Source organism: Stylophora pistillata, chromosome 10 (assembly GCF_964205215.1).
Source record: "Stylophora pistillata chromosome 10, jaStyPist1.2, whole genome shotgun sequence".
Classification (NCBI taxonomy): Eukaryota; Metazoa; Cnidaria; class Anthozoa; order Scleractinia; family Pocilloporidae; genus Stylophora; species Stylophora pistillata.
In genome coordinates, this window is record NC_142528.1 from 11,114,993 (window position 1) to 11,136,583 (window position 21,591).

General features: G+C 42.6%; 1 protein-coding gene across 1 annotated transcript in view; it reads left to right on the top strand.

Annotated features, from left to right (window-relative positions):
* Window positions 1-21,591, top strand: part of LOC111321626 (uncharacterized) — a 106,809-nt gene that overhangs the window by 10,838 nt on the left and 74,380 nt on the right. The window contains exons 8-25 of the mRNA XM_088736803.1: window positions 433-2,312; window positions 2,812-3,114; window positions 3,638-3,677; window positions 3,846-4,505; window positions 4,743-4,952; window positions 5,233-5,501; window positions 5,582-5,784; window positions 6,196-6,390; window positions 7,338-7,637; window positions 8,066-8,422; window positions 9,327-10,402; window positions 11,873-12,143; window positions 12,798-14,909; window positions 15,354-15,694; window positions 17,436-18,568; window positions 19,040-19,711; window positions 19,863-20,071; window positions 20,629-20,956. Of these exons, the coding sequence (XP_088592929.1) occupies window positions 433-2,312; window positions 2,812-3,114; window positions 3,638-3,677; window positions 3,846-4,505; window positions 4,743-4,952; window positions 5,233-5,501; window positions 5,582-5,784; window positions 6,196-6,390; window positions 7,338-7,637; window positions 8,066-8,422; window positions 9,327-10,402; window positions 11,873-12,143; window positions 12,798-14,909; window positions 15,354-15,694; window positions 17,436-18,568; window positions 19,040-19,711; window positions 19,863-20,071; window positions 20,629-20,956 (10,559 nt within the window). The remainder of the gene's footprint in view (window positions 1-432; window positions 2,313-2,811; window positions 3,115-3,637; window positions 3,678-3,845; window positions 4,506-4,742; window positions 4,953-5,232; window positions 5,502-5,581; window positions 5,785-6,195; window positions 6,391-7,337; window positions 7,638-8,065; window positions 8,423-9,326; window positions 10,403-11,872; window positions 12,144-12,797; window positions 14,910-15,353; window positions 15,695-17,435; window positions 18,569-19,039; window positions 19,712-19,862; window positions 20,072-20,628; window positions 20,957-21,591) is intronic.

A 21,591-nucleotide genomic window follows, 5' to 3' on the forward strand; every position in this document is an offset into this window, starting at 1 on the left:
CTACAGTTACGAATTTTCGCGCACCGTACGTGAGGTGGCTTGTACCACTGCTCCACCGTGTGTATTAGTGAACCCGTATTCGTGCGGTGAGGAGAACTGGCAAATGTCTAGTCCTGGAATAGTTTCTTGCCATTTAGACTCTTCAGATTTTTACGGAAGGAAGCCAGATCTCTTTACGGAAGCAAGAAGCCAGATCTTTTTACGGAAGCAAGCCAAATCTCCCGCTGGTCAAATGGACCCATCTGTTGGTGAACGAGAACTCAAGGCTCACTTTAGCGTGCTCAGTAGGAGAGAATTGGTAGACACCTAGTGGTATTCAAAGTGGAGTAGTCCAGACCTCTTTATCCATCAGAGACTGAGCTTATTTTAACAATTTCATAACCAAAAAAATAAATTCTATACACTAACCGATTAATCTAATTCCTATGGCAGGTGCTGTGACATGGGTTACAATCTCCGCTGATCGTAAGATAGAAGAAGTGGAAATATCAGGAGGAGCTCAACTTGTCATCGCAGGCTCAGCTAAAAACCTGACCGTCGAAAACATAACAGACGACAACACCGGCTACTTGTATCTTCTGTCATCCATGCAACTGCAAATTAGCTCCCTATTGTCACCTTGCACGCTAATATATCACGGAGCAGAGCTCATCTTATCCGACCTGGCACCAAAGGTCTCTCTTGAACGCTCGGTTGATGTACATGGTACACTGTCCGTTTTTGGTGCCCCGAGTGTCTACATAGGAGCGCAACGGGGAGTGTTTACAATGCATCCGGGATCTGGCCCGAGTTCGCTTAGCTTTGGAGAACTCACTATCGAGTCGTCAGGTCATCTGGAGTTGTTGAACTATGATATACAGTCTCCGGCCTCTTGTCACTGGTCTTTGGTTCTATCTTCCTCCAAATTTACCATATGCGATACTGCCAAAATGGATGTCAACTGTCCGTTTAATCTAACAGGCGATCAAATGAGCATCGGGCTTAATTCTGCACTGAAAATAAACGGCAACAGCTCAGTTTCGTATGTTGCTTTGAACGACGTCACCATAAGTGGCACATTTGATCCAGGAGTTCTTTCCCTTTTAGAAGGTTGGAAATCCCTCAGGATTGAACGATACGGTGATTTGAGCTTTTTCCCTCACGGTGATGTACGACTCAACAGATTTTACTCCAACGGAAACTTTCACGTCGAAGGAGTCGTTTACTTGCGAGGGAGAGATCCCGCGGTTACTCAGTTAATCGAAGTTGACGAATATGGAAGTGTGCAGTTTGACCTGCCCCTTAGTTCGAACTCTTTGGTTTTTGTGCACAACAACTCGCAAGACTTCGGCTCCCATGGCAGACTGTCGCTAAACGGAGTGTCCATCGTTCATGCTGACATTGTTATTATTGATGGAATTTGGTTGCCAAAGAAGTTAAAAATTGAACCAGGATGGAAAAACCTGACTGTGGAACACGGAGGTAAATTCCACTTTGACCCGGTTGGAATTTTTCAACTTAACAACTTTCTCCTTGATGGCGATGTTAAGTCTTTAAATGCGGTAGAAATGGCAGGTTTATCCTTTAAGAGAGTCCAACAATGCCACGTTGGATTCCATGGTACAGTACTTATTGATTCAGCTAATCTTACATCAATTCTTTGCGAGAATGTCTTGCTGTCAGGAACCCTGCGGATCGGGAACTTGTCAATAGGCTCATCTTGGAATAGTCTACACGTAAACGGTACGAACGGGAAATTTTATTTCGAGACTTCAGAGCCACTGAACATCAATCAGATACGGGTCAGCGGATTAATCGACACTGGATCAGCGATTGGTCCTAGTGCCCCGCTAACCAGCGACACATTCACCATCGAATCAGGAGGAGAAGTAAATATCCACTTTCAACCCCAATCTGCCATAACTGTCGATGGAGCCATCAATTCTACTTTGGATGTCACCACTTTGGAAGTAAACGGCCTTTTCAAGCTTGGCTCGCTGTATCTCGTCACTGATAGCCTCACTGTTGGATCAACAGGGCGCATTTCAGTGAACGGTGGTGGTGCTCAAGGAGGAATGGGACCTGGAGCTGGTACTCAGAAAGATGGCGGAGCCTCTGGAGCAAGCCACGGTGGACGAGGGGGGCGTGGGTCGCAGACACTAGCTCAGCCGCTGATCTATGGTGACATTTTCTCACCAGGAGGGTGGGGAAGTGGAGGTGGTAATGGCAATGGGAACAGCGGCGGAGGGCGTGGAGGTGGAAGGATATTTCTTCAAATCAACCAGACATTTGATGTCAACGGCGTGATTCAGATGAATGGACTTCCCGGAGCGGTAAGCCGATTTAGTTTTTTTCAGTTACCCTACTTGTAATTAACCTCGCCAATTACTTTTTCTGTGTAAATCAAAGGCTTTCAATGACGTTTTAACGGACCAAACATGGCTTTTTAGCTGAAAATAAAACGTCAACGTTTGTAACATACCAAAACGTTTTGTGTCTTTATTAGTGTTAAGCCTGTGTAGTTTCTTCACGGGATGTTGGATGACATGAGTGATGTTAAACATTTTTGTTGCGAGCGTTTTGATGAATAAAAAATGAGATCCCCGTTAAGGTTCCAGGGCAAGCTAGTTCGGATCTCGCTTTCAGATATTCTACTTCCTGGGCAGCAACGAATTGGCCTCATACTATCACATTGCCATCGTCGAAAGCATCCAGAGTGAAGTCGAAAAAATGGTTAATTTTAGCATGGGAGAAAGATGTGAGTTGAATGCTAAAGAGGTGTTCTTAAAATTAAAGAATCATCAATTACCGTTCCTCGCTTCTATCTTTTAGTCCTCCACGAGCGGCGGTGGAAGTGGTGGGTCCCTTTGGGCAACTTGTCAAAAATTCACCGGAAGTGGTAAAATCGAGGCTAAAGGAGGTAATGGGAACACTTATGGCGGTGGTGGCGCCGGAGGAAGAATCACGGTTAATTACGTTACTGGTGGTTTCCATAGCGACGGAGCAGATGCCTCTGGGGGACAAGCTGGTTCTGGGAGTAATGTTGAACATGGAGGACCCGGAGTCATATACTTGGATGGGAAATCGCCCGTTGTCAAAAACCTGCGCATCGACAACAAAGGACTGAAACCTATAGTAAGAGCTTATATAATTTTTTTTTCTGAAAATTCCGAAAAATTGTTGTTTAGCTTTCATCCCGAGGAAAGACGAAGAGGTAACACGTACTTTAAAATGTTTCGCTTTATAGAAACCGATATTTATTTCAAGCTCTTAAGTTGGTCTCTCTTAGAGACTGCTGGTGAATATCAACCATATTTTATAACTATCACGACATGAAATTTATACTCAATCCGGAATAACATTAATATTTCCGGTAATTCTCTGGAATTCGAATACTCCCGGGGCAAGACTTTATGTAGACCTAGCTGTCAGTTTTCCAGCGAAAATGTGACCTTGGATCGTGTCTTGTGATCTTGACTGTGTAAGGAATAGTCAATCAATCAATCAATCAATCAATCAATTTATTTAACGTGGTCAGAACGCTTAGCTAAAAGCTAGTTTACAATAGTGATGTCTTAAACAATCTATCTCTCGCCTCTAAGAATAGCAATGTTGGAAGAAGATGTTTATTTTCTTTCAATTCTCTTCTACGTTGCAGACTTCACTTTCCGGAGATTACAGTGCATTCATCTCTTCAGGTTTGTAACTCTTTGATGTCATTATGAATATCTCTCAAATCACCCGTATTGGTTGAAATAAAGTCAAGTAAAGGGTGACTCTTCGTAGTAATAAGTTTTTTTTAAAGCTTAATATCTAATCAGCACAGTTCCTTAAATTCTATGATACTTGATGTGTTATTCCATTAGGTGCTGTCGCTTATCTTAACCCACCCTCGGATAATTTTGTCTATGATTTTACGCTGGTTGAAGTCTATGGCGGGGGTGAGCTGGTTTTCCCGCGCGCGGGAACGGAAGTGCTCGTCGATACCATAAATGGAGATGATACCGGATACATACATGTGCCTCCTTTTAACACCCTTAACATGACTGGAACATCGGAATACAGACGCATCAACGTAACTTGGGCGCCATTTATTTATGAGGGCGCAACGTTTGTTTTACCAAATGGAACCGTCGAAATCCGAAAGGCAGAAAGTATACTTTATCCGAATATAAAGCGAAGCTCCCATGTAAGCTTTTGGGGGAGTGTGTTGGGGTTTAAAGCGCATCTTATGGTGGCCTACGGAGCAACGGTTTCCTTCGAGAGCTCCTGTCCACGTACGTTAAAGTTTGTTGGAATAACTGTGCAGAAGACCAGCCGGCTTTTGCTTAAGAGCAATATATCTGTCGAGGCGGATGGATGGACCGTAGAGGTTGCAAAAGACAATGGACCAGTGCATCGCGATGGAGTCGTGACTATAGAGGGTGATGGATCAATTGAAGCGCGAGCTTTGACAGTTAAAGCCGAGTCACTGATAGTAGATCCAAGAGGAAAATTGACACTTGATGGAAAGGGATACTTTGCTGGTAAGCTTTTAAGTTTTGAATCTGACAGTTAAATAATCAGTTAGTTAATAGTCAGTTGGTCAATTGTCTATTTTTTGGTCTGTCTGAACATCTGTCTGTCAGTCTGTTTTTTTGTCTTTTCCTCAGTTTATCTCTTGACTGTAGGGCTATCAATCTTTCAGTCAATCAGTTAGTATATTCAGTCAGTTTTTCCTGTAAATCAGATACTCAAACTAATTACACATCCTGTGCTTCAAGGTTCTGGCTCTGGATCCGGATCGTCAGACGGATCAGGAGCAGGTCATGGAGGCACTGGCGGAAACGGAAGACTAACCACGACAACGGGTGTACCGTACGGTGATTACACCAACCCTCGACTTTTTGGAAGTGGTGGCGGACTAGGCTCCAGTGCTGGCTTCGGAGGTGGAGCACTGTCGTTAGAGATAGTTGATGCGTTAGTGGTGGAAGGTAAGTTGAAATAAACCCAGCACTCACTAAACTTGCGGGATAATTAATAAACGCCGCTAAAGGGTTCCAGTGAGTTATCGCGTTATGGATATTGTCACTCCAAGGTGTCCACCAGCTGTTAGCCACAAGGTTCAAAATGGGTGTTTGCTTTGCCATTTGTATCCCCTTTTATGTATGACTCTGATCTAAGTTGAAAAGACGTTCATAGATGTTCTTGTCCCCAAGCTAACTTCATAACTCATAGGCACAATGTTACAATATGAATGTTATTCCTTGTTAGGAACCATAACTGTAAGTGGCAGCCAGGGAGCAACTTCTCACTCAGGTGGAGGTAGTGGAGGAAGTATCATGATCCGTACTCGCGCCCTTGAAGGCTCGGGAGTCATAGCAGTTAACGGTGGCGCCGGTAATGGTTATGGTGGAGGTGGAGCAGGGGGAAGGATGGCTATCTATTGGCAAGACAGGGAATGGTGGCACGGGTCCTTGACTGCATTTGGTGGTAGCTCTTCTCAAGGTGGAAATGGAGGAGCAGGCACAGTGTATCTTGAGGTGAGAAAATTTCATAGTCTATCTGTTGTTATCGTAGATATATTCTTAAACTTACCTTGTTTTTCTTTGTATTTCAACAGGATACTCAACATGGTGTGAATAACAGGACTCTGATCTTCGACAATAATAACTTGAGCCCAAGTACTATGGAGATGTCAGATTATTCATCACCTTACACGAATGGTGGAAGGTCATGGATTCTACCGATAGGTCAGGAGTATGAGCTAGAGGAGGTACATATATTGAGGAAGGCTCATTTGGCTCTCCACCCCAACATAACCAGGTAACAGTACCATCGCATGTTTTGATTATTTATCGTTCTGATTTGGTCGTCAATATCCTTCTAGTTTTTTGGGGGTTTTTACCTCTTTTACCTGGGGATAGGTAATTAGAAAACCAAGTTGGAAAGCAGCGGTCGACCTCCTGCTTTATTTTTGTGGGAGTTTTTCTCTGACAAAAGTGGAAAGTTTAACACCAAAGGAACAGTTTTTCAGACTTTACTCAGTAATTGGATCTGTAACTATGCGTCACGCAATGATTATGCACTACTCCACGGAAAAGTAGTATGACAAGAACACCTTTTAGTTGAACTCAATTTTGAGAGAGATGTAACCGTAAGATTTGTATTCAATTTTTATGGAGGTCACCTTTTTTAACCAAAGTTTATGTCAGTTTATTCGCTGTTACTTCACAGACTGTTACTTCATGGACTGAAGGTTTACAGCTTTGTGGGTGATCGCACAGGAGTTCTTCACGTGGGTCCAAACCAGGTTGTGATCGGTCAGTTTGCTGATCACGAGTTGTTCGAAGTGAATGTGTTTGTTCACAGAGACGGACACTTTCACCTACCACCAACTTTCACATGCTATGGTATCGATATCACTGTCAGGTGAGAGAAATATAATACAAAACAATGCATTACAAATTTCATTCGCCATTCATAAAGAGAGAGGTGCTTACATCAGCAAATAGGTAAGTTTACAATACTTGTTAAAACCAATATTTTGATAGCTGGTAAGGGGGGCCTCAAGAAACCACTAGGCTTGCGCAATGGAGGCCTCCTTGCTAAAAAAAAAGGAACTACCGATAAAAATTTTTCAACAGGTTAGAGATGTCTAAATTAAAGCTGTCATATGTCACTTCAACTTCCATATGATAAAAAATCGCCACACCCTAAAATGACTGCTGACTAATCCAAAATAATATATCTTTAATAGTTAGTAACCCTAAATCTTTCCAAGTACAGGTAGGAACGTCTCCCTTTTACTGAAGCATTTGAGAGAAATCCGTCCTTCATTAGAGTAATTTTTATTTAAGCTTTATATATTGTATACCTAACAAATAGACTCCATTTTGCTCTGCATCTGTTTAGTAATAGATCACAGATGACGTCAGAATGTGGTAAGAACAAAGAAGTGGCACTCAAGAGGCAGGCGAATGAGTCACTAATGTTCTTGTCGCATTTTGACATCTTCTGTCACCCATAACTGAACAGACCTACATCAACATGGAACCTGGTTATTTTATTTAATAAAAAGAAGCAAAACAATTGTCAATGATGACGTAATCTATGCGTCTTTCCTCCAATAGATCACAGGTAAGGATCACTCAAAATACGTGCGTAGTTCCGCTTAATGCTTCTTTTCTTCAATTGAAAGACCGTAAAAATATCAGTTAAAATTATTATAGAAAGCTTAACAACAGTGCATGCTTTAGGAAGCCCTCGTTTAAAGATTTTGAATCCTTGCCTGGTTTGACAAGCGCCAGGATGAAAAAACCAGTTTTTTCTTCAGACGCCTTCATGGTCATCTAAACGTTGTCTTCCCTTTCTTCCAGAGGTTACTTGGGCATTGAAGACATGACTATCGCCAAAAGCTGTCGACTCTTCCTGGCTCTTACAGGCTCCACTGAGCTAGCAAACAGTGAAGGAACTTACAGATTCAACTCCCTGACTGTTGCTGATGGGGGAGAGGTAACATCAACATCAGATGTCGGTAACAATTCACTGACACTCAACGTGGATGATATCATAATTCGAGGAGGTGGAGTGCTTCACATGGTGCGCATGCTTATATTTGCCGGAAACTTCAGTGTGGATGATCAGGGTCACTTAAGGGGTGACACGTTCGATAACAGGTTTGTTGAGTCAGGTGCTTTTTTAGCTTCTTTGGTTCCTAACATGAGGAGTTTTCGTGGTTAACATTCATTTATCATGGATATTGAGGACGTCGATATTTTGTGAGAGGTTATTCCTTGTTTAAACTCGACCCTTCAAATTCATCCTTCCCATATTATCTCGCTTCTGCTCCTCACTAAAACTGTTCAGTGGAGTTTTCATGTAAATCATTCTTTTTATTTCAGCGTTTGAAAGTATTGTTCAATAGCATGCGTGAAATTGAGAGATTCGACGCAACGAGTTCTCATTGTATGAACGATTAGTTAGCTCCATGGCCCTTTACGTATGAGATTTGATTACAGAGGCATTAATTTCACCAAGTATCGTTAATGATAATTATAATGACCTGATAGAAACTGCGCTGAACCAGTTTTTCCTTCCGTTTTAGCTGTACCACCGGCGCGGGTATCACATTTGCTAATGGAGGGTCCTCAGGAGCAGGGCATGGTGGGAATGGAGGCGTAGGGAGGTTTGGAACACGTGTTGGAGTGGCGTATGGTCACATGTACGAGCCTGAACACTTTGGATGTCGAGGCGGTGGCTTAGGGGGACTGGGTGGAGGGATAATTCGCATGTTTGTGAGAGGGACTGCGCAAATTGACGGAACAATCAGTTGCAATGGTGAAAATGGTCAACAGTCGCGGTCTGGTGGTGGAAGCGGAGGGAGCATATGGATTGATACCAGCCTGATGAAGGGATATGGTACAATACAGGCTAATGGAGGCAGTGGCCACGTGGAAACATCGTAAGAACCTTTTTTGGGCTCTGATTTTTTCTATTACACTAAAAATTGTTTCATCTTTACATGCTCATTTTGGAGGTTGGTTGGCCGCATCTTGATATGCCTTAATGTGACAGCGTAATGCTGTTAGTGAGTTTTCACAGGTGCTTACCAATACTTGGCTGTGTAGCCGCGCGATGCGGTTCCAGTCGAGGCCCACAAGTTGACCTTTGTTCACCATAGAGTCTCCAGTAGCTCAGTGGTTAGAGCATCCCACTAGATCACGGAGGGTCGTGGGTTCAAGTCCCATCTGGGGCTCGGTTTTTTTCTATTACACTAAAAATTGTTTCATCTTTAAATGTGAGATGGTTTTCTTTAAGAGCAAATTTAAAATAGTGATCACTAAGACTTCCTGTCACTATGGTACAAAGGCGAACATGCACTCTGGATTCCTTGGTTTCTTCAAATTATTTCTGACTGCCTTACCCTAAAGAAGTTCATACATATATGATTTCAAACTAGTTTGGTGTTTATCTCTTTGATTTAGGACAAAATTGATATATCCTAAAAGGAGAAAAACAAGATCAAATTTAATTATCATTTTGACCTCAATTTCGTTTTTAACCGAAAAATGAACGTGAAACTCGTAGGGCTTTTTAATTATTGAATAAACTTTGCAGACTCTCTTAACACATGAATTTCCAGGGCTATTGAGATATTGATATTGATATTAAAAGATGAGTTTGTGTCTCATATGGCGTCCAATTTGAATTGTCATTGTTCTGGACTGACTAGCCTCTCACACATGTGATAATCTTTTTGTGTTTCCACGTGAAGACGAGGCTAGTAAGTCCAAAACAATTGTAATTCAAATTGGATGCCATATTTCGATTCGGTGAATATGCATGTTATTTATTCTGTGTTCCAGTCTCTCGATCCATGGCGGCGGGGGAGCTGGCGGACGGATAGCAGTATACTTCAGAAGTAACAGAACTTACAGCGGGGTGTTTGAATCCCTGGGAGGAGATGCTGCTGGAGACGCTCTACCTGGAGGAGCTGGTACTGTGTTCTTGTATCACCTCATTCATAAACATCGTACTCTTCTAATAAGCAATGCCGGAAGAAAAGCGTTACCTACTGAACATCTGGCCATTAAAGACTACTCTGAACCAGCGTTGATATCGGGAAAAACCTGGCTTCTGCCAAGCTCTGGAGAACATAATTTTTCGCGCAATCAAAATTATTACTTTGAAGAATTGCAGATTTATGGTGCAGCTCACTTAGCTGTGTTAACCGAGCCTCATAACCGATCGGCGACGATATATTTCCGAAATATGATCGGTGATCGCACTGGGACCATCCACGTCGGTTATAATCAGACCATGGATTTGATCCGATCGACTATTGATTTACCGTTTAATGTTCGTGTGTATCGAGGCGGATTTCTAGGTCTTGCTTCAGCGACAGAAGTTCATGGAGTCGAGATTCACGTGGACGGTGTAATTTCGTACGTAAAGAACGTAACTCTACATCACGGTGGCCTGTTGGCGTTAAATGAAGACTCGCGCACTGGAAACGAGGCGATGGAAAATGATTTCAAGTTTGACTTTCTTCGTGTACAGTTTGATGGAGTCATTCAGATGATATCGTCACCTGTGACACACAACGGGATGAATTTGACCGTACGAGTGCTTCACATTGAAGGTGGTGGCAAAGTGGAAGGTAGTGATCTACGACTTCAAGCCGAGAACATAAGTATCAACACAGAAGGTCAGCTGACTGTCAGTGGTCGCGGATATAGATACGAGGATGGAACAGGCGAGGGTGCTCACGGAAAAATTAACCGGGGACTTGGATCTGGAAGCAGCTCGGGAGCCTCAGGTGGAGGACACGGGGGAACTGGAGGAAGGGGAAAACACACGTCCAAAGTAGGATTACCCTACGGAAACATGTATGAACCAATAGAATTTGGAAGTGGCGGAGGAGGAGCAAATGGAAAGCGAGGTAAGTGTTACTTGCGCAACGTGTTTTATTTTTGTTTGTTTAATTATTACTAGTTATCAGTTCGTTACGTTTAAGTTTTATTATTCACGTCGTGATTGCAAAGAATCAAATTTCGTTACGTAACCTTTGAAATCGATATAATCAGCCACTACTACATTTTTATTTGTGAGGCTACGTTATCCGTCGAGCCACGCCATCTTAAGTTCTGAAAGCTATCTCAAAAGTTTCTATTAACTGCTACCCGCAGGAGCAAGATCAAAGTAAGTCTGATCACATGTCTCCAGTTGCAATCGTTTTGTTTCATCTATAAGATCGTGTTCCTTATCAGTATTCTTGAGTTATGTTTTAGCCTTAGCTTACATAAGCCTTTCCTCTTCTTTTCTATCGTTTGACTTTAGTTCGAACCACGCTCGCATCTACAACTTCAATTTTATCATCCGTTCCCTACACTGTTTTGATTCGCCGCTTTTTCTCATGAATACTCTGATTATTCAACCCTTCAACGTGTGTTCAATAGCCCATTTCCGAATTACCCTTGGTCTCACTTTCAAAACGAGTCCTGGTGCTCATCCTTTCATATGATTATATGTTTTCATTCATAGACAGGTAAAAACGAACGATATAATATCCCGACGTTTCGGCGACTTCATGACGCCATTATCAAGGGTACAAATGAAAATAAAATTAACAAATGCGAGTTCAAGAGTTACAACTAATTTGCATAGGGGAGGTAGCTACACAAATACTTTAGCACGGATAGAATCCGTTTGCACGTTCAAACTCGGTGTTAATTGTTTTCATTCACATGCAAATTAAACTCATTTAACAAGAATGGTTGAGCACCAGGCCTTGTTTTGAAAAAGAGGCCAAGGGTAATTCGGAAATGGGCTATTGCTCGAGCTTCTGGGGTCAAATTCTCTCCTCACTGTCTACACGTAGCTTTGCCCTGAAAGGTCACAGTAAGCACATTCTGTTTTGCTCTTTGAATTCAGAGTCTACATTTTTTCATTTTGAAGGTGGTTGCAGCATTACTCGCACGTTCTGACACTGAATGCAAACATCCCTCATTAGCAAGTGAACCAACACTAGCCAATAATGGGGGATGTATTAGAGGGTGTCAGTGCCTTGAGCATATCCTATTTTCTTGTTCAAATACAACTTTTACAACAAATAGAACTTTTACAACAAATACAACTTTTACAACAAATAGAACTTTTACAACAAATAGAACTTTTACAACAAATACAACTTTTACAACAAATACAACTTTTACAACAAATACAACTTTTACAACAAATACAACTTTTACAACAAATACAACTTTTACAACAAATACAACTTTTGATTGTGTTGCTTGTTTGATGGCGACGGCCCATCAACTATTTGAAATGGAACACGTATGATCCTTTCAAAGGAGACGAAATTAATGTTTTTTAATATTTTCATGAACTCTGTTATATTTTTACAAAGGTGCAGGAGGTGGAACTATTTTTCTAAACGTCACTAATCTCCTTGAAATCGATGGAGCCCTTTCTGCTGATGGTGGCGATGCTCTCCCCCAGGGAGGAGGAGGCAGCGGTGGTAGTGTATGGATCTACTGCCATATCATAAAAGGTTACGGAAAGATCACTGCAAATGGAGGTTCATCTCCTTCTGATGGTTACGGAAATCACGGGGGCGGCGGAGCAGGTGGACGAGTTGCAGTTTACTTCATAAAGAATGACACCTTTTCCTACTTCAGGTAATGTGGTACTGAATATTTAGTCAATTAATTATCAACTAAATGTTCAATAATCCTTGATAGATAAACCACAGAAGTCAGTAAAAAAGGTAACCTTTCGAGCGTGAGACTTTCGTCGGAGAGAAGTACTTTTTTTTAGTTTGCTGTGCTGATGCAATTTTTTTTCATAATCACAGACTACTGATTGATAATCCGTCGAATTATCCCGTTATTTTCATCGAATGCTGATGCCTTTGCCTGGAAGTCGACAAAGCTACTCTAAAATTGCCATTGTCTCATTCATTAACATAAACGCAGGCTACTTGGCCACGAACGAAAAAGATCGACATTATTTAGTGTCATATCTTCAGATCTAGGATATCCTTTTAGTGAAAGGAACGGCTTTTTCCAAGTTGCAATCACACTTTGTTTAATAAAAATCTATTCCTACTAAACTTGCTAGATCCGATAGGATGTGCAATCATTCTGGAAGCTTATTTCTTGAAGATTAAACAATTCTGGTAACGGTGTTGGAGATATGTGATCAAACAATTCTCAACTTTAGCAAGGAAGCCAATCGTAAATTATTTGATGGGAAATTATAGTTTGACGGACACTGATTTCCCAACTTTGAAGTCATTGGGAAAGATGGTAATTCCTTTGTCTGTATTTTAGTTACCAGGCACATGGTGGACAGGCTAAGGAAGGCCAGGAGAAAGTGGAGAACGGCGGACCAGGTACTGTTTTCCTGTACCACTTGGTTCACACTCATCGCACACTTCTTATTGACAACAATGGCGGCAAGCCACTGAATAAACATATCAACTATGGCAAGCTGGACGAAGAAGGTGGCAAAGCGTGGATTATGCCGGAGTCGGGATTCCATTACTTTGCAGCTGCGGAGGACAAGTTTCACTTTGAAGAGTTGCAGATCTATAGCAAGGGCCATCTGGCAATATGGCCTCGCGCGGGAAATGATTCCAGAAATGTTTCCCTGTTCTTTAGATACATGATCGGTGACAGGAGCGGTATGATACACATCGGAGATAAGCAGGTTATGGACCTGAAGCGGCCCGAGATCGATCTTCCCTTTAGTGCGCAAGTCTACCTTGGTGGGTTCCTTGGTCTTGCTCTTTACACAGAAGTCCATGGCGTTGAGATTATTGTTCGAGGTATTCTTGCATACATTCGGAATATGACCATCCACCATAGTGGTGATCTGTGGTTGAACCACGGCGGACGAACAAACCACGAGATCGTTAACCACTACGACTTTGATTTTATTCGAATCCAGGATACAGCAACCATTCATTGTGTCACGTCACCAATCAATGACCCGGGCCTTCTCTTCACAACTCGTGCCGTCTTCATTGAAGGGGGAGGCCTGATGCGAGGTTCCCGACTTACATTTGTGACAGAAAACATTACTATCGATGATGGTGGGAGGTTAATAGCAGATGGCCTCGGTTACAATACCTCACATGGTTATCAAGGAAACGATATATCCGGTGCACCTATTAATCCTGGTCATGGTATTGATGATAATGAAGGAGCCTCTGGTGCTGGGCATGGTGGCAGTGGCGGCCGAGGAAGCCTCACCAGTGGCACTCCAAAAACAGGTTTTGCTTATGGGGACTTGTATGAGCCATATATTTATGGTAGCGCGGGTGGTAGAGGTAGGAGTAATACCCGAGGGGGTAATGGAGGAGGAATGCTATGGATGAATGTAACCGGTCTGATTGATGTCGATGGGTTGGTCTCCGCCAATGGCGAAGACGCGTCGTCCCTGACTGGAAGTGGAGGTGGTAGCGGTGGTAGCATATGGATGTATTGCAAGAAGATCAGAGGTTATGGTAGGATAGCTGCTAATGGGGGCGCTGGTTCTAAAGACAGTTCATACCCTGGGGGTGGTGGTGCGGGAGGAAGGGTTGCCATTTACTTTCAAGTGAATGAGACGTCAACATACTTTGTCTATGAGGCACGAGGTGGATCAGCTCTTGGATGTGAGGTAGGTAAAGAACATCTATGTAAAGCTGAGGCTGGTGGCCCAGGCACCGTGTTTCTCTATCACATGATTCACACTCATCGCACATTACTCATTCACAATGGAGGACAAAAACCGTTGGTGTCAGCAATAGCAGACTACAGTGATTTATCTGAGGATGGTTGTCGGGCTTGGATCTTACCACAGTCAGCAAATCACGATTTTGCTGGAAGGGGACGTGATTTCCACTTTGAAGAGCTTCAGGTCTATGGAGGTGGACATCTAGCAGTGCTTACCGAACCGGTCGGCGAGAAGGCGTCGTTATTTTTCCTTCATATGATTGGAGATCGTACCGGTACACTACACGTATCGAACAATCAAACCATGGACTTACATCGACCCGAAATAGACATTCCATTCAGTGCGCACGTTTATGCTGGTGGTTATCTTGGGCTTGCTCCATACACCGAAGTTCACGGCGTGACATTGTTCATTTCCGGCACAGTAGATCACATTCAGAACATGACAATACATCACGGGGGCGCATTTTGGATGTATCACGGGGGAAACACAGCGAATCAAACGAACAGTTCCTTTGAGTTTGATACAGTCCGAGTGCAGGATAATGGTGTTCTGCAAGCCATAACTTCTCCTATCATTCATCCAGGAATCACAATCATAGCCAGGGCGTTTTTCGTTGAGGGAGGCGGGCTTTTCCATGGCACAAAGATGACTGTATTGGGGGAGAATATCACTATTGATGACGGAGGACTGATCTCCGCAGATGGCCAGGGCTACAACAGGTACGAATCTTTTGCAAAAGCAAAAGTATAGCACTAGTTACTGAGGTGTGGTATGCATAATCCTTGCTGCAATGTTTTTCCTTGCCCCAATAACACAGTTATCTATCGTGGTTGATTAAGTAAGCTAGATATTGCTCAGTTATGGTTACATCTATGTGGAAAATAATTTATCAATTCATAATTTTCCTTTTGTTTTTTGCTTTGGTTTCAAAAGCAGTTGATCACTAACGATTCCGTCAATTAAAGAGGATAATTTGTTATGTTGCAGTCGACTTGCCTCTAAATCTCGAAAACTTGTCGTATTACACAAAATCATCAAGTAAAGGATTATGGAAAATTGTGATCTGCAATTATGTCCTTAATGTAACGAGGATGTTATCGAAATATTTGAAAACAAAAGCAAACGCGGTTAACTTCTGACTTTTTTCCACCTGTTGTTTTCAGGACGCATCCACAAGGATCAGGTCTCCACGGCGTTATTAACCCAGGTATAGGTTCCTCCCATATCTATGGTTCCTCTGGGGCTGGCTGTGGTGGGAGAGGCGGAAGAGGCCGTCACACCGCTGTTGTCGGAGCTGCCTATGGGGACATATACGAACCTGTCCGATTTGGAAGCTCAGGCGGAGGAGACAAATCGGGAAGAGGTGGTGGGGTGATTTGGTTTAACGTCACTAATGTCATTCAAATAGATGGAGAGGTATCTGCGGATGGACGTAAAGGCGATAACTCTGGTAGCGGAGGAGGAAGTGGAGGAAGTATCTGGATGCATTGTTACCGGATGAAAGGTATTTGCATTTATTTAGTACACTGGACAAAACTGTTCTGGATCGACGTTTTACAACAAATAATTAAAACAAGGAAAGTGACGAGAAAAATGTTTGCCATTGTTTTAAGCTGATATAAATTCCACAAATGGAAAATAATTTTACAAGGATAACGCGATGAGGACTTACGTTACAGCACCTCCAAATTTGGTTACTATATCACAAAAGTACGAGAAATCACTTGGTTTCTGAGAAAAAGGTTTTACTTTCAAAGAGCTTTTTTGGCGAAGATCATTGTTACGTGTATGAGGATTTTAAAATGCGATATAGTGTCTTCTGATATTCGTCTTTTTAAAACTCTTCATGCCACTGGATCGGTCTTCTAACTGTTTTAAAGATGGCTGCCTGAAGCTCGCGCTTCGTACTAGCCTCGAAATGCTGCAGTGTTAAGGCGTAGTCGGCCAAGAACTGCTATCCGTGTTGCTCAGAAGGTTGTTGCATCATATTTCTAGTCTTGCCTTCCGGGAGCTTGCCCTTTTCTCACACCGTCTTGCATAAGGGCTTGAAATAATTCTGTTGGGTTTGCCTCGTGGCATTACAACACGTTCGTGTACTTTTGTGCGTAACCGAGGTAAAAACGGCTTTCCGAAACTTTTTTGAGGTACAGTGCGATATTTCTTCCTCTTTTGTCTGAAAGAGGGATCATTCAAATCCCCTTTTTTAAAAGGTATCACAGCTTAAAGTTGTAAAATTTTAACAGAAAAACAGTGACACATTTAAATATTTCTCAGGAAGAAACATTTTGCTGGAAAGGCGAGAATTTTGGTGCCAACCGGTGTTTGCGGACGCGTCTCTTTCCCCGTCATTTTTGCAACCTTATGACTTACTTTTATTGGGAAACATTTTCTATGTGTGAAATTTGATAAAGGCAAAAGTCATTCAGGGTCCTTTTCTTATTCTATTTAACAATTATTCCCCGAAGGCGAGGTGAATATCGTCGAATAATCCCCGAGACGAAGTCGAGGGGATTATTCGACAATATTCACCGAACCTGAGGCGAATAATTGTTTTAGTATAATTTCAGAGCTGAACAACAGAGAAATTTCTAAAATCATAACATTTTAGTAACATTTTTAAACATTTTATTTGAACATTTTATATAAACCGCGCGGAGCGGTTTATATAGCGTCATATAAAGAACCGCTCGACCAATCAGATAATCCATAACAGTTTTGTCGAGTGTACTAAGCTCTCCTAACATCCATCCCCTGAAAATGGGCTTTCCAGTTTCTCTCTTGTCTTTTTACAGGATGTTAAAGCATTAACTTTTGTGATAAAGTAATCTTCCCAATGATTCCTTGTAGATTTGACTAGCCTTGATCTCAAGTTCAAAGTTTTTAAGTTGTTGAATGGTCAGTTTCAAATACATTCCGCATTATATTTAATGATTAACTCTGCAACCAGGACCACCGACTTTAGTCTTTAATTTACGTATTTGAAACTTAATGCACTATTATGTGAGCTAGTCGATATCAATTTCGCATTTTTCAAACTGTATTGATCCTCTTGTTACTTTCATACCAGGAAAGTCCTTTGACAAACTTCCTTCTTCGAATAAGTGTGTCCCCTCGTATTCTAGATTTGACCGAGGCGACCGGAGCGCTTGTTCTAGAATTTAAAATATGGCATCGTGCAAAACCTGTCAAGAACAAAAAACTATTTTTTTCTGCAAAAACGAAATCATATCACTTCTGTCTTAAAGGTACTGGTGCTGTTACGGTCAACGGTGGTGCCGGCGGTGGGAGCTCTGGAGGTGGGGCTGGTGGAAGGATTGCTGTGTACTTTACTGAGAACACCACATACACGGGCTCCTTTCAGTCACGAGGAGGTGCAAAGGGCGGAGGGTCTAATACCGAGGCTGGCGGACCTGGAACAGCGTTCCTATATCATCTAGTGCATACTCATAGAACACTACTGGTAGACAACGGAGGTCAACATCCCCTCACTAAACGAATATCCGACTATTCAGATCTCTCGCAAGATGGAGGTCGTGCTTGGATCTTACCTGAATCAGGAGAGCATGATTTTGCTAATGGCTCTCACGAGTTTCACTTCGAAGAACTGCAGATTTATGGTGGTGCTCATTTGGCGATCTTGACGGAACCGGTGAATCGTGCGGCTTCATTGTTCTTTCGCTACATGATTGGCGACCGAACAGGAATGATTCACGTTAGCCAAAACCAAGTGATGGACCTGCATCGTCTGTTCTTGGATATCCCTTTCAGCGCGTACGTTTACGACGGTGGGTACCTTGGTCTTGCGCCCATCTCTGAAATGAACAAGATCGCTGTGCACATGGAGGGAACGCTTGATCACATTCGGAATCTCACCATTCTAAACGGTGGTGTGCTTCATTGTTACTTGACAGGCTCAACTGGAGAAAGAATGCAACGTCATTACATTTTTAACGAGACAGTCAGAATCATGGCGAGATCTCAAATCCAAAGCTACAGCCCCAACGCGCATAAAGAAGCATTCAGCCTCAAAGCCAGGATCCTTATGGTGGAAGGCGGGGCAGCAATTAACACTTTCAACATGAACATAACAGCTGTCAATCTTACCGTTGACGACGGTGGTTCTATTGATGCTAGCGATGGTGGTTACACAGCAGCAAGGGGGCCAGGAAGTTTGTTGACAAACAACTGGAGGCGTAGTGGCGCAGGACATGGCGGAACAGGTGGAAGGGGTAGTTGCGGGGGCTATCACACATGCCGGCTTAAGAAGGGACTACCGTATGGGAACTTGTATAATCCGAGGGATTTTGGAAGTGGTGGTGACGGTAATGGAGGCAAAGGTGGTGGCATTTTAAGTATTATCGTGGCGCATACCTTGCAGGTATTTGATTTCGTACTCTTAATTGTCCATACAAGCTATGACACTGAAAACCCCGTTTTGTTTCAAATTTATGTTTGTTATCGATGAATACAAACTGTGTAAATCGAATCAACCGAGTATGATTGCTCGGTGTCCACATTTCTCTTCCCCTTTGTAGTCTACATTTCCTCAGATACTCCATACGTTTTCCTTGTTCTGTTTGATTACGATACAGCTGGGATTCTTCCTGACTTCGTTGCCTCAAGGAGGCCTTGCTTAAGTGGCGATTAGAAAGAAACTGCCCTATTTTGATTGTCAGAATCGTATTACAAATGCTACAGTAAGAGGAAGCCAAACTCGTGAATAATCGCTCACGACATTCAGCGGTGTACTTGAACATGTCACTGGTGTTTTTCAGACGGTATAGTTCTTTACTTTGTTCTGGTATAACGTTTAGAAATATTTTCTTTTTCTTTCTCTCGCATCTAAAAGGTGGATGGAAGCATAATTTCAAATAGTCGAGCTGTCAATAATGATAATGGTGGCGGAAGCGGCGGAAGTATCCTAATCCGCGCCCAGGTCCTCTCAGGTGGTCATACTGGTCTTATACAATCTCGAGGTGGAAGTGGCACTGCGGGCTCGGGCGGTGGCTCGGGGGGTCGCATAGCAGTTTATTACAGCAACAATGACACACACCATCCATACAGGGGAAAATATGACACCAGTGGCGGTAGTGTCCAATCCGGCGCGGAGGCTGGTGCTTCTGGAACAGTATACCTTAGACACACCGGAAATGGATTCTCGACCCTTCAAGTGGACAACAATGGACAACAAGCTTTGGATGATGAGATTCCAAATGCAGGTGTCTTGTTAGATCTGTCTGGGGGCCGAGCAGACCAAAGCAGAACCTACAATGCGCCGAACGGAATGACAGTTACATCCAGCTGTTCGATTAGGTCACCTCTTTGTCACAACCCATGTTACAGCTGCCGCGACTACTCAATAGCAAACCTTTTTGACCAGACATTTTCCACGAGCAGCTGTGCTGGTTATTTCTTGTCTGGATGCCGTTACACGAAGCTGACGGTCGATTTAAAGAGCTTACTGTTTATCAACCACATAAGATTCTACCCATACTGCAGCGGATCTCGACCTAACTTCCGCGTAAGTAGAGTAAACGGTCTGTATTATCTTTTCGAACTCCAGGTGCTCTACCGAAAGGGAAAAACTGGCTACCAGTTTCAATAAAGTTATATGCCTTAATTTGTTACTTTTCTTTTTAAAATGTCTTTTTTCGCTTTCTCGAATTCTCAAGGTCACTACTAACGATGGCGTCCGAGACCTGCCAGTTACAAGTAACTACGTTCAAATGTCTAACGGCTGCATTCAGGGATCTTATGTTGATATGCCGGTGAGAAGAAAGGCAACTCATATATATGTGGAACTAAACCATCCCACCAGTAACACGTATGTTGGCCTCTCTGAATTGGAAGTATTTATTGATGGAAAAGAGGTTTGGGACAGGTTAGTAATAACTTAGCAGAAACATTTATTGTTTGGGCCGTTGATTTTTCTGTTGGTGGTGAAAAAACATGCGTAGAAGTGTAGCCTAAATGTGAAACTGTCGGGGGGTGAATACTGTTTGTTGCATGGACGGGGGACGATGAAGAGGGAAGTGGAAGAGAATTTTTCTTAGCTATAACGACCTCATCACACAGGTTCCCTCCGTATTTCTCTCCACCCCCTTTGTATGCCACTGGGCTTGTCGAATGGCAAAACTCATTTTTTACGTTACATTTATACAGTTAGTTGTGTAACAGCTTTAGGACTTGCGATGCTAGGCCAAGTGCGTTTTCATTAGTTAGCAATCTTTTCAGTAATATACGAGTCTGGCCGCTGACAAATTAACCCATAAGCGAAGTTAGCGCGAGAAGGCTGAAATAGCTTTGCAGATACGTTCGTAAGATTCAGACTCACATTTTGCTCTTTAAGATAACATTTTTGAGTCATTATAGGGCAATAAGACTATTAAATAAACATGGTTTAGTGGATCTTGTGCTCACTCTTTTTCCAACAACCAGGTACAAGTACAGGAGTTTCGATGGCGCCAAAACTTGGATTGAACCGGAAACCGGCGCTGATGTCTACAGCTTCAATGAGGTTCATATCCGGGGATCTGCTCAGCTTGCTCTGATGCCGCTGAATGGTTTGCAAGGTCCTGCACATTTTCATGCAGACAGGTTGTACGGAGACAAGAGTGGTTTCCTGCATGTAGGATACAATCAAAATTTTTCTGTGGCAGTTACCGATCCCGACATTCCATTTGGTCTACGTGTTTATGAAAACGGAAGCATCATGCTACCGAGGCGAGCCTTTTTGCAAACAGTCAGCTTCAAGTCATCAGGAAAGGTGTGCATGCTGTCTTCCTTAGAAATATTTTTCCTCTTTGGGGCACCCATGAAATAGCATTTAGCACTCATTTAGCACTCAGTTTTCCTAACAATGGAATCTCTCAGCTAAAATTACATAAGCTTCTTTTCTTTAACTCCGGTGCAATTCGTTGTAATGCTGGAATTATCAAAATCCTTCTTGTGAACAGTTTTTTTTCAATATTATTATTTTAATGCTTCAGATCTTCAGTATATATAATTTATTCTTAGAAGAAAAATGTGATCGCTTGTCTCACGATGTGGTCATTTGGGATGTGGGTCGCGACGTTTTGACTGCATACTGCTAGTCTTCCGACTAGCAGTATGCATTCAGTATGCAGTCAGTATGCAGTCAGTATGCAGTCAGTATGCAGTCAGTATGCAGTCAGTATGCAGTCAGTATGCAGTCAGTATGCAGTCAGTATGCAGTCAGTATGCAGTCAGTATGCAGTCAGTATGCAGTCAGTATGCAGTCAGTATGCAGTCAGTATGCAGTCAGTATGCAGTCAGTATGCAGTCAGTATGCAGTCAGTATGCAGTCAGTATGCAGTCAGTATGCAGTCAGTATGCAGTCAGTATGCAGTCAGTATGCAGTCAGTATGCAGTCAGTATGCA